Raw genomic sequence first — 13269 nt, forward strand, 5'->3', positions numbered from 1 at the left:
GAATCACCAATGCAGAAAGAAAGGCTTTTGGTCTTCAGGTTTGATGAAGACCACTGTGAAGAGACCTGCTGTAACATTTTCAAGTGTATACTCTATGTCCCAAACTGTGCTCAATACTTTACATGGAAAATGCAATCTTACATTTGGAAACAAACCCCAATGATGTACATACAATTCACCCTTTTTACAGACAAGGAAACTATGGCTCAGCAAGTTCAGTAGCTTGGCAAGGCTCACATAGCAAATTAGTGGCAGAGCAGACTAAACTCTAGGGCTACAAACATCCAAAGATCATTCCTGTGACTACATGAACCAACCAATCCTCCCTGCTGGACAGAGAGGACTCACCATGTGGGGAAGGTTGGCCCAAGTTCTTAAGTCTCCCGATATTATTCTTCCTTGGCAACTCCTAACAATTATCACTGCCTCCTAACTTTAATCTCCCCTGTACTCCTCTGACCTAGGTATGCCTGGACACTTACTCCCTTCCTTCCCCTTAAGAGGAAGACTTTACTGAAAGATAATAAATGGAATTAAAATTTTTTAAACTAGTTCACTATACACAGCTCTTCTGAGACCACAGGTCCTGGCCCATCCTTACAGGTCTTTGACGTCTTCCCTTGGCCTTAACCTATTTCCGTGAGCCAAAGACACTTCCCTACCTGGAAACTGCCCCTAAGTTCAAAGCCCTAGCAATCAAGTTCTAGAGAAAAAATTCCTTTCATTTGTCTGATCACCTTCCATGTCCCCATTTTCTGATCTAGGATCCATCTTTTCTCTGCATAAAACATTAAACAAACATGTCTAGTCCCTTTTGAGAAGATCCCCAAATCCAGGCATGGTGGTGTGGTCTTATACCCCATGGCCCCAAAGGGTAATCACATGGTGATACAACAGCCTAATACTGGGTGCAGTGAGAGGGTGCCTATCTTCTTCCTTATAGAGGCCTACTCTATTTCCCACCCAGAAGCCATTTAGTAGGAACAGACTGACACCAGCGACGGGGAGCTGGTGCCATCACACTGGCTCTGCGTCAGCCAGGCTTCGGTGAAGCGGCACGCCCCAGTCCCGGCCCCTCCATCAGGATTTCTGATGCCCCCACACTCGCCCGTCCCTTGTTTTGCTGGGACTATCCCACTGTAAGGCCACTCTCATTACAGCCGCTGACTGCTATTCTTCTCTTCCAGGAAGAAGTGACTACCCTGGGCAAAGAGATGAAACACACTGCCCTTCAAATATAAAGTCAAAATAATTCTTTAATAATTAAAAGATCATTCTGGGCTTTAAAAAGTCTTTAAATCTTAAATGTAATGTTGAAATGGAGCAATAGTTATAGCAGCCTCACATAAATTATTTGAATTAATAAACATATCACAGTATTAAGAAGGCAAGGTAAACAAATAGCTTAAGTATTTTATTTGTTTGCAACTAAGCTTATTAACACTATATAATGAAAATGTACAAAGAATAATGTTGTTGTTTTGGTTAGATTTAAGTCAAAGACATTCATTAATAAGGAATCTTCGAATGTGAATATTCCAGAAATTTTTCTAAGCCATATGATCAGGACAACTGTCTCTGAATATTACCTTACTTTGGAAGGTACTGGCATATGTTTGAATTAAACTCAAGTTTTGTTTTTCCCCAAAATAAGCCTTAATTAAAAAAACTAGTCTATATTCAAACTAAAACAATTTTAATAGAACTTTCCTTTCCAGAAACAATAATAAAGGAAACAAGGCATTTTGTAAAATGTGGTCCTGAACAAGTCACAGTAAAAAATAAATGTATACTTAACTTCCACCTCCTCAAAACAGAGGCTACTTTCTGTTCCTCAGCCTTGGAAATGAGGTGAAGAACAGTCTGTAAGCAACTTTGGGCAGGGGTTGCCAAAACAAAGCCTAAGCAGTTGAACATGGACATCTCTTAAAAGAATTTGGGGGAACATGACCAAAGGATCCAAATTCTATTTTTAATAACTGATACAAAGGTGAAGTGGCTCCTCCCAAGCAGCAGTGCCTCTGGGGCCTGTCCCAGCCCGCGCCCACCTTTGTTGTGCTCCCCATCAAACCCTGATGCTCTTGTTCCAGAGGAGACTTTTTCCTTCTGAGAGTTTCATTGTCCAGGGAGCTCCCGTGTGAATGAGGTGAGCACAGACTCCATGTGGGTTTTTAAGGCTTGGAGTCAAAGTAATGTTCTAACACGGCGAGGCAGAATCAGATGTCAAATGGCCTGTCTCCAGTTTGTTCTATTCCTCACCACACATTTGTAGACCTAGGACCACAGACCTTTGCTATGTCATCATAATCACATCTAATGTCCATCCTAACTTATGATTCATATTCTGTGCCTGGAAACAGTCCCTGTATTTAACAATAATACCTACACATAAAACAATCCACTGTTACAACTTATATGGTCACAAAACATTAATGATCTTCTGTAGACCAAGCAAATGTTTTTAACCATAATTGTCGTGCATCAAATTCACAGCCAGCATCCCCAAGATCAAAAAAATTTGCACAATACAAATAATAACTTAAAATACACATACACACATATACACACTCTCACACACACTTCTTACAGAACTGTGCTTGGGGAAACTCCATTTGTTGAGTGCCACTGAGGGCATATTTTTGCTAAACTGCTGCTCCAGGTGTTTTTGTTTGAAAAATCTATCACAGTAGGGCACAGCTGTTTATTCGATGAGCAGAAAAGAAAGATATGCTTGTGGCAACCAGAAAGTTTTAAGGTCTTTCAAGTTGTATAAAATGGACCTGCAGAAACATTTAAGTGTTCTCAGGATGAAAAGTTGGAGCTGAAATGTGATATCAAACCAGTTGCAAAAAGTGTACAGCAGCCATCTCTTGAGGTCAAACCTGGTACCCAGATATGCAAGAAAGCTTCAGGACACATCTATAAATTAGGAGTAAAAAACAAAAGAGTTAAGAATATTAAAAATATAGGGTCATGCATTTTTAGTATTAACTAATGGTGAATGTGATAAACAGTATGGAGGATACGAATCACCATTCAAGAGGTCCTAAATTCGCAAGAATTTAAGAGAAGATAATTCTTAAGAACTTAGGTTCAGTTTACATATATAGCTGTTTATAATTTATGTTTTGAGCAACCAGTGGTGACAAGATCTTTAGAATTAAGAAATTCTGACTACATACTTGATAAGCTATCTTAAGGACTCAATTTTCATAAATTAACAGCTTTTCTGAGGGAAAAGTCAGGTAATAAATTGGCTGAAGTGAGACTACCTGGGTTTTAATCCTGGCTGAACCACTAGCGATATGAGCCTGGACAAATTATTTAACTTCTTTAAATACTCTTACCTTTAAAATGGGATAAGTGGTAGTTTCTCCCTCACAGGGGAATTATGCATTAAATAAACTTTGGGAGGATTTAAATGGTTCAGCACAGTGCTGGACATACAAGTATTCTTTAAATGTCATCTATTATTTTACTTCCTAGGGGCTTTTTGCTCCCAAAAGACAAGGTACTCAGTGTCAAACTCTTGCTCTTGGAAGTTGAAAAAGTCAATGAAAGACTTGGCAATACTTACAGCTTGTTGGCCTTGTCCCATATCGTCGCATAATCTGATCATGTGTGAATTTCACAAAAGATTCATATTGTTCTGTGAGGGGAAAGACAGTATATACTATCCCCAGAAACCCTCCCACAGTTTTTCAAGAATCAAGTGTCAGAATCACATACAGCTTCCCATTTAACATTACCTACTCTTAGGCCCTCCTTATAATGGTCACTCTGAGATCTATTCCTTTTTCTTAGATCCCAGAGCCAAATCCCTAGCTCCTAGGTTTGGTCACTGATCACCTCTAACATTTTCCTAATAATCTCACCCCTGCCATAATTTCATCTCCTGCTAATGGCTCCCCAAGACAGGCAGCTGTGCTTACTACTACAAATCAGCAAATCTTAGTGTATCTCCTATAGGACATGAAGCTTGAAGCTCTTTTCTGCACTTTATCTTTGCCATAAATTTCAACATACACACTGAGTGATAGAGGTGGAATGGCTAGAAAGCTAAGAGAAAATTCCACAGTACCTAACTACAGACAGTTCCACAGAAGCTACCTTCTGAAGGGAAACTCAGTAGAAAGACAGAAGGCAGTCTGACATCCATGACCAAAGAAGTCCAAACAATTTTGGAGTGGGGGCGGAAGAGGGGAATGACATACTACAGCTTCTTCTTACAATACACACCATTAGTGTATTAAAGGATCAAAGAGGTTCCGCTATAAAGAAATTCATTTAACTCTGTTAAGTCAACAGTTCTCAATTTAAAGCCAACCTACTGACATTCTGTAATGTGGGCCACCAGGTGAGAAAACAATACTGTTACAGGAAGAAGTTGTTGCCTAAAAACCTCTCTGATCACATCATCCTCTCTCACTAAATAGGTACTACTTTCTATTCTTGATTTAGATCCCTTCCTTTTACAAAAGGCTTTACTTGTTGCCATCACTAATCACTCTGTTCTAGCCTGAGCGGTGCCTTCCAGACATTAAAGTACCTCTAAATCACAGAACGCCTGACTTCCCACATCCACAAAGAGACTCCCACCAGCAGTCTGAATATGTCGACTATACTCTTCCCAACCACCTGTTGGGAGGTTAGCATGATCCCTACCCACCTGTCTACTCATCAGCTAGTCCAAATAACCTTCTCAATGCTTTTATTCATATGGAAAATTCTTGAAAGAAAAGCTTATTTTGTTTCAAAAATGTAAATGAAAGTCCTTCCATACAATGTATAATATATAAAATGCTTAGAATCCAAAAGAGAGTAATCAAGGAGAGTAACTTAATACTTAAAATTCATTGAACTCTCTGGTATTAAGTTTTATGTTTTTTCTAAATTACCATTTACTTAAGTGGGATTAATCCTTACTGAATCCTATTAACAATGGTCATAGCCACTGCGTCAGCCTACCTGCTAGTTTAGTATTGAGGATTTGCTCATATTCCTCCCGAATTTTATCTTCATAGTCTTTTAAGAGACGCTCACATATTATTCCAACTTGTCGGAGGGTAAAGGTGGGCTGGTCCTTTTTCATCCAGGAGGAACCTGGCCAAAAGACAAATCTAGTTTACATAACACATTCCAGCTACTGTAGGGTTCTGAACTGGTAACTAAGCAGAGTCCTAGAATATAAAAATTGTTTTAAAAAATAGTAATTTCCACTACTTTACAATACATGAAATAGTTTCACAAAATTCTGTTTCTGACATTCGTTCTACAAGGTAAATTTAGTAGGAAGAACGTGTGTTCAAGTGTGCTAGCGTGTCTGCACACAGAAAAATGGTTCTGATGCCATTAATAATCTGAGCCCATATAGAATGCTCAACTGGTATAAAGCTGATAGAAAGACTGCATTAGAGAAAACAGATTCACAGTGTAAGAGCTGGGCTTCCCTGGTAACTCAGCTGGTAAAGAATCTGCCCACAATGCAGGAGACCTCAGTTTGATTCCTGGGTTGGGAAGATCCCCTGGAGAAGGGATAGGTTACCCACTCCAGTATTCTTGGGCTTCCCTGGTGGCTCAGGTGGTGAAGAATCTGCCTGCAATGTGGGAAACCTGGGTTCGATCCCTGGGTTGGGAAGACTCCCCAAGGAGGGCATGGCAAACAACTCCAGTATTCCTGCCCGGAGAACCCCCACAGTCCATGGGGTTGCAATGAGTTGTACATGCCTGAGCAACTAAGCACAGCACAGCACACGTAAGAGCTACCCTGATCCTTGGAGATCATCTACACCAATGTTTAATCATGGTGGTACATCATAATTCTCTGTAGAATAAACAACAAAAAAGATACATACTGATTTAACTCTGGGGTAAAAGGGCTTGGGGACTGTTTAAGTTACACAGGTGATTCTGATAAGAAATAGCTGACCTGCCTGATATAAAAAACTGTTAAGTCACTGACATATGAAGGAAAGAGACAATTTAGGCACTAAACATCTCATCTTTGATCCCTTTTAAAACTAGGTTGAGGAAAATGAAATGTTCATAAGATTGCAGCTGGAAAGCAAAATTTCCACTGGGATGCCAGATGGAAATTGGCTTCCTGATCATGATAAAAGCAGCAGCTCTGTCCCAGTTCTGAATTTTCCTCAAAGCTCAGCCTGAAATCTGTTTCTTGAGCCCTCTTAGTCTATAGGCCAGTTAAATCACTTATAATTGTTTCTCTACTCATAATATTCTGTCAAAATTATATTACTAAAATCCCAAGAGAATATTAAGAAGACTTGCTAGTTACAATCACTGAAAGATCTATCACTCAAGTATGTACAAGAACAATTAATTGGAAAGGGTGTTGTCTGAGAGCCAAGACCTCTGGGTTAGAAGAAGACAATTCAAATAAAAATTATTTGATGTGAAATTCACATAAAACGAACCATTTTATAACTGAACAATTCAGTAGCATTTAGTAAAGTCATAATGTACAACTACCACCTCTATGTAATTTCAAAATGTTTCCACCAAGTAACACCACTTACCCATTAAGCAATTTGTCCCCATTCCCCACTCCCCCGACCTCCCGGCTAACATTAATCTGTGTTCTATAAGGAGACTAATTTTAATCAAAGCAATTTTTAACTCTACGAACTGTTAAAAGGAGAATATTCTGTGAGGAAATAAAACTCCTCTACTGTTAAAGTAGGCAGAGTTCACTACCAGTCGTGATGTTTGAGCCCTGGCCTGTTGACTACTTGCAGGGACTCATGGCTGAACTATGACCATGAAGGTTCCCTCCAACCCTGAGATGCTATTTTTGAGCACATCCTCTCTGACCACCTGTTGATGTTATAGAGCAATGCTGTCACACACTTTCTCCGATAACGGAAATGTTCTATAGTGCTGTCTAATACAACAGTCACAGGTGGCTGTTAACTGTTTGAAATATGGCTACAGCAGTTGGGAAACTAAAATTTTATTAAATGTTAAGTAATTTAAACAGCTACATGTGGCCACTGGCTATGGTACTAAATGCTGCAGTTACAAAGGGTACTCTTGAACTGGGTGGAAGGAAGGTCAATCAAATCAATCTAAGTAAGGTCTTTTGTAATTTCATGACTATGGTTTTAAAAGTATTTGTAAGTAGTAATATAATGTATATACTTTACCAATTTTATTACTTGGATGAAATAAATTCTGGCTTAGGAAACCATTTTAATTACCAGCTACAAAGTCTTAAATGGATTATGCACACTAAAACATGCTTACCTGGAGAACTAGGTGCTGTGAGTGTTGAGTGAGGCTGACTTTCCGAAGTACAAGCTTCACTCTGATTAAGAACAACTTCTAAATGTCTCCACCTCTGATAACGACTATATTCTTGTTTTATGTTCTGAAAAATTTGCTCTAATAAAAAAGAAACACACTTGAGAATGCACTTTATTGTTACTTCTTCCCGCTTCCTGTCCCTCCTTCCATGTTATATTAACAAGAAAAATGTTTATACCAGATACAGCACTCCTCCTATAACCCCCAAAGTGCTTCCTCTTATTGCCACTGTTTCAGTAATTACATAGGGTAGCAGCTATTTTGGCATAAACCACCCAGATATTAATAGTTCCCTTGCTTCTTTTCCTATGACAATGATGACCAGATCTGCCGTTTGCTGTAGGATTAACTAGGACAACTTACAGCAACAAATAAACAAACAAAGCCATCCTTCACCTAATAAAGAGCTATTTTTGATCTCTGTTGAGTTGCACAATTTCACAAACCAGGGAATTAAGAGTCTCTTACTACCCAAGGGCTTCTAACAATGAAACTCTTATACTGTTTGGAATTTAAGATCTTTGGGGACGGGGACAGTAGAAATCATTAGGTTCACAGCTTGGACATTGACCAAGAGAAGACCTGACATTATTGCTCGGAATGGGTGGTCAGAGCTTAGCAATAAATTTTCTGATCCTATAAGAGGCAGTATTCGTAGGATTCAGATTACTATTCTGTGTCAAGGTAATAAATCAATTTGCTAATGCTATTAAAGGGAGTCCAAAACACACAAATCACTAACCACCCTGAAGGCCTCTCCCAGAGACCAGAATCTGAAAGGATGTGGTTTTCAAGTTTTCTGGTGTGTGTGTTTTTTTTTTTTGGGGGGGGGGGAATTAAAACATGTATTCACTTTCCACATAACAGAGCTTCCTCATAAAAAACGAAAACCAGGAAGCTGTCACTCCCCTACTTATATTATTCTTATACTTGCTATAACTATATATTTTTTTAAAACAGGGGTAATTGCTAATAATGCCATTGCTTCCTTCCTACCTATGTGACGATGACCCTGGGAAATCATTCAGGATTAGTAGCCTAGTACTTCAAAATGAATGTTAAATGTCTACCCAAAAAGTTGTGAGCATCTATACCAAGGACATTAAGAATGCCATAGGAAGTGATGATACAGTCCGACATGAGCTCAGTGTAGCTCCACACATAGCTCAACTCCAGAATTCTCGGCCTCAACACTGAACAATGTAGGGTTAGCAAACCTTTCCTTTCACAGTGCCATGAAGTTCATGTTTTAGATCCCTCAATTTATAGTCTCTGCTTCATCTTCAAAATGTATTACTCTCCAAGCACATACTTGCCAGAATCAATACAAGGATGTAAGGAACTGCCAAGACTTGAAACAAGAAAGGACAAATATGAAGACAATGCTCATGGGAACAGAAGGTCTTTGATAAACTTCTAACCGCCTCCTGTACAACAAAGTGAACAAACGGAAAGACACAGCATTAAGGCTGGCAGAGGACCGGCAAGTCCAAGAGTCCAAACACAGTGTGCTCGGGATAAAAAGAAGTAGCTGTGATTTTTTTCTCAAGAAGGCCACACAAAACAGGAAAAGACATTTTAAAGAAAATTAACAGTGGATAATAATTTAAATTCCTGCCTCCCATTATTATTTGAGATTGTGCTTCCAGGTTATACTAAACTACGTCCATCTTCAAAATTCTACAATGGCTTCTGGTTGCTACCGACCAAATTCAAACTCTTGAATATGGTATCCCTTGCCTTGCAAGACTTGGCCCCAAATTACTTTTCCAGTTCCATCTCCCACTACAACCCTGTTGCCTTAAACTGTTCTTTCTTTAATCTGTGGGTTTTCTGGCCTTTGCTCTAGCACTTTTCATTTGCTTGATCTGAGGATGTCTCTCCCCCTAACATTACTCAAGACCCAGCTAAAATGTTATCTCTTTCTGGAAGTTATTCTCCAACGCTCAAGTCATGATCAGTTATTAATTAACTGTTTTACATCTAACCTCAATCCATGTTTACAAACATCTCTTGGAGGTCAGCAACTCCTTCCATGCCTGGTATCCACCTAGTTTCTTTAAACAATACAAAAGGCTTAATTTTATAGGCTCCTTCCATAAAAAGTGCTACAATACATTACCCCCCCCTCTTTTTTAAGTTCAGTAAAAACAGTTTTTTAATCCATAAGGCATCTTCCACTTAAGCCAAAGCAACAAATCATATTGGTTCTTTCATGCCAGAATCATAATGTAATAAGCATTAAGAAACATAACTGATCAATCTCTACAGATGAATATTTTAAATAAAATACTTTCACATAAAATGACCAAGAAATCCATGCAAAAATTTTATGATTAAAAAATACCCCAACAACCCCAGTATAGCACTCTGCCATATTTAGGCTTCCAAACACATTCAGCAATTACTTACTAAGCATTTGCTATACTGTAAACTACACAGAATTAATCTAGATGGTAGTACTGGAAGAAATAAAAAATTTGCATAAAATCCATCAAGATAGGTGAGGCAAGTATTAATTCTATTTTGCAGGAGAAGAACGATCCAGAAAAGATTCTGTGACTAACCTTGGGTATCTTTAGCAGTGGAAGAAAAATATCTCTCTTCAAGAGGGTATCTATGTCCCCTGCTTTCGCAAACATTATTTCATTCAGTACACAAGGCTTTGCAACATTAAGTGATCAGACAACTAAAATAGAATAGAGTTCCTTATAGGGCAGGGTTAGTCAGGTAAGGATGGAAGACTTGAAGAAATAATTGTATTTATTAGCAAACAGGTGAAAATATCATGATGGAAGTCAAGGATAAGGTACAGCCAAGTGGGGCTTGGGGAAAAAAAGCAAAGGCATAGTTATGGGGGGAAAATGTATAAAAGACTGCCTAGGCAAGAAATGGCTATAGCAGATAAATCCTTTGAATACCAAGAGAAGAGAAGAGGTGAGGTGAACATGAGTAAGGACACAGTGCCTAGGAGAGCCTGACTAGCTACCGCTGGAATCTTGGTGTGAGAGGATGAGGGCCTCAAATCTGCATTGTGGATATGCATTATGCAGAGTGGGGAGGAAATAATGGCTAAAGACACTGGTAACTGAAAGGGGTAAGAAAAGGGATTTTAAGGCAATCTCAACGTTTTGCTAACGCTTGAAGAATAGAAAAACACACAGAGAAATGAGTTGCCAAAGTCCAGTTGTGAGCCACCCCCCCCCCCATTTCCGGGAGCCCTTTAAAACTGCTAAATATTCATTCTGATGCACCTTTCCCTCTATTCTTGCGCTGTGGTTAGCTGAGTTTTTTTCTTTTTTTAACTTTATTGTCACACCAGTTCTCGTCTTTCCCTGGCCTGTGTGGAATGCCTTATTAAAGGACAATCTCTGTTACGGATAATTGAATTTGTTTCCGGAGCTTCTGTATGTTGAAGGATTCTCAAATTCTAGCTAACGATCTACCGATTTCAAGCCATATATGGTGCAAGACAATAGCCATACAATAAAAGAACATGGCCAGTCTCCTAGAAACAGGTTGAAATCGGATTCCACGACTTCCGAGGGCGGCCCGAGATCCCTAAAGACTTCTGGAAATCAGGTCTCCCTACAAGTCCCAGCACAGTGCTGCACAGCACGTTCTCAGGCCCCTTCCCAGTAACCCGCCCCCAACCCCCACACCCTCAAGGCCAGGTTCGTGAGTAGAATCCAATTTTCCATGGCCCACTGGATCTGCAGGACGGCTCAGTACAGGGGAGGGCAGCGGAGAAAGGAGAGGCTCCAAGGTCTGGGAGGGCCCCGAGCGGCCGGGGCTATTTCCATCTTGCTCCCGCTGCCCACCTCTCTAGGCTCCCCAGCTCCAGGAAAACCGAAAACCGACTCTGTGGCCCTACTACCCCTCCCGGATGTCTTCCATCCCCGGAAGCGACAAGGCCCAGCGGCACCCCTGTTCCCTTTTCTCAGGGCAAAGAAGGGGTCCGCAAGTGAACTAGCCTAGCGTTCATGATCTTCTCCCACCCCCACTCCAACCCTCACCCCCCCCGCAAAAAAAAATGCCTGGGCCTGGCTTCCTGCCAAGCCCGCAGCGTTGGTTACCCGGAGTTGGAAGACGCCGCTCGCTGCCGGGCGGGGCGGGCTGCTGCAGAGTCGGCGGTGGGGTCTGCGTCTGAAGCAGCGGCGGCGGTTCGGCGTCCGGGGGCCTGAGGCCCGGAGTGGGGCCGGACAGAGGGGCGCAGCGCCGCCGCTTCGGAGAGCCAGGGCTCAGCAGCGCCGCCTCGAACTCCATGGGCCGCTTCAATGTCGCCCCGCACGCCATGCCGCTGAAAGACCAGGGACCAGGAGCCGACGCGCTTGTAACTGAGGCCCAATCTCCGGCTCCTCAGCGGAGCTCTCAAGCCAAGCCGGCGCCAATGGCGCCTCCAGCACCCGGCAGCAGCGCTGGCCCCGCCTCCTGTGACGTCACGGGCCCGCGCCACCACCCAGCGGAGGGGGGGAAGCCGGAAGAGGACCGCTCTGGGAGGCCCGTCAGCAACGTTCGGGCCCGCGGCTCCCCCTACTGAGGAAATGGAACGATCTGGGCGGAGAGTTTGGTCACCAAGCAACCTCGGGAAGGCCCCCACCTCCGCCTCTATCGCTCCCAGGGTCCCATCCAACCCCCACCTTCCAGAGCCGAAGCGCCTGGGTGGCCCCTTAGGTTTTCGCACCTGCGCGAATGGGAATTGGGGGAAGGGAGAGCCTGGAGGGGCCTGTCCAGAGGCTATGGGGGGTCTGTGTCTTCCGGTCCGGTTACCCTATAACCAAGCCGCTCCAGTCCCAGTGATAAGAGAGACGGTTATACTAAAAGTTCTGCAAGGACATTGCCCTCCCACCCCCAGTCCAGGAAAGCCTTCACTTAAACGAAACCTAGAATCTGAGGATGGACTTTATGGAAGTCCATCAACCCCATAAAATTGTATGCAGAATTGCGTGTGTGTGTATGTATATGTATCTATGACCCGTATCTTTATCAGTTCATCAAAAGGGTGAGTGAGTGAGTGAAGTCACTCAGTCGTGTCCGACTCTTTGTGACCCCATGGACGGTAGCCTACCAGGTTCCTCTGTCCATAGGATTTTCCAGGCAAGAGTACTGGAGTGGGTTGCCATTTCCTTCTCCAGGAGATCTTCCCAACCCAGGGATCGAACCCAGGTCTCCCACATTGTAGGCAGACACTTTACCATCTGAGCCACCAGGGAAGAGCCCAAAAAAGGGTATGTTACTCAAAATAGTTAAAAACCACAAAACACGCCCCTGGTTTGAATCATCCAAGAATAGTGTCAGAGTGTTTAGAACTTGAGCTGACAGCTGATTTGCCAGGCCCCTTGTTTGACCTGGCAGCCCAGGTGCTTCCTCAGGTCTATCTGAATTATTTGAAGCGGTGCCAGCTATAAAGTACTTTTGATATTCTGGAAAGATAAATAGAAAACTGGAGCGTTCTGTTTTCAGAAACTGTATTTGAAAGTCTATTACTGGTAAGCAGTTTCAGTGCTTTGAAGAGATGGTCAAAGGGATCTGTGATCGAAGACTAAATAAAAAAAAAGAAAGAAGGCTAAATCTATAACTACGTATATATATATATGTGTGTGTGTGTGTGTGTGTGTGTGTATTTATATATATGTAATGGTCATACCTGCTGGGATCTGTCTGCCTAACCATATATCTGGGATTTTCCTAAACAGTACAAATTTCAGATATTCTCTTCTACTAGACCTTATGCCAGATCAATGTGGCCCAGTATTTGAATCAGAGAAAATGGGCAATACTACCTCAAGCTCCATTGTTTGCGTCTTTCTGTTGCATTTCTTTGTCCTTCCCAGTTTCTCCAGACTTTTTTAAGATCCAAACATAGGTTTTTTTCTTTGCATTTATCTTTGACAAATAGCAGAAATAATTCTAAAATGACTGAACATACTAAATGCTTAGCTTATT

At 41.7% G+C, this 13269-nt stretch overlaps 1 protein-coding gene across 1 annotated transcript; it reads right to left on the reverse strand.

Annotated features, from left to right (window-relative positions):
* Nucleotides 1-1477: 1477 nt before the first annotated feature.
* Nucleotides 1478-11673, reverse strand: AKIRIN1 (akirin 1). The gene is made up of 5 exons (XM_052637415.1): nt 11400-11673; nt 7264-7401; nt 4969-5103; nt 3578-3649; nt 1478-2919 (listed from the first exon to the last, which is right to left on the reverse strand). The coding sequence occupies exons 1-5, from the start codon at nt 11617-11619 to the stop codon at nt 2909-2911; spliced, it is 576 nt and encodes a 191-aa protein (XP_052493375.1). The 5' UTR covers nt 11620-11673; the 3' UTR covers nt 1478-2908.
* Nucleotides 11674-13269: the final 1596 nt, after the last annotated feature.

Source organism: Budorcas taxicolor, chromosome 3 (assembly GCF_023091745.1).
Source record: "Budorcas taxicolor isolate Tak-1 chromosome 3, Takin1.1, whole genome shotgun sequence".
Lineage (NCBI taxonomy): Eukaryota > Metazoa > Chordata > Mammalia > Artiodactyla > Bovidae > Budorcas > Budorcas taxicolor.

Coding starts and splice junctions, on each gene's coding strand:
- AKIRIN1 (XM_052637415.1), bottom strand. CDS start 11,619: ATGGCGTGCGGGGCGACATTGAAGCGGCCCATGGAGTTCGAGGCGGCG. Junction 5,104..7,263: donor CACAGCACCTAGTTCTCCAG/GTAAGCATGTTT, acceptor TCTTTTGGCCAG/GTTCCTCCTGGATGAAAAAG. Junction 3,650..4,968: donor CCTCAATACTAAACTAGCAG/GTAGGCTGACGC, acceptor TTCCCCTCACAG/AACAATATGAATCTTTTGTG.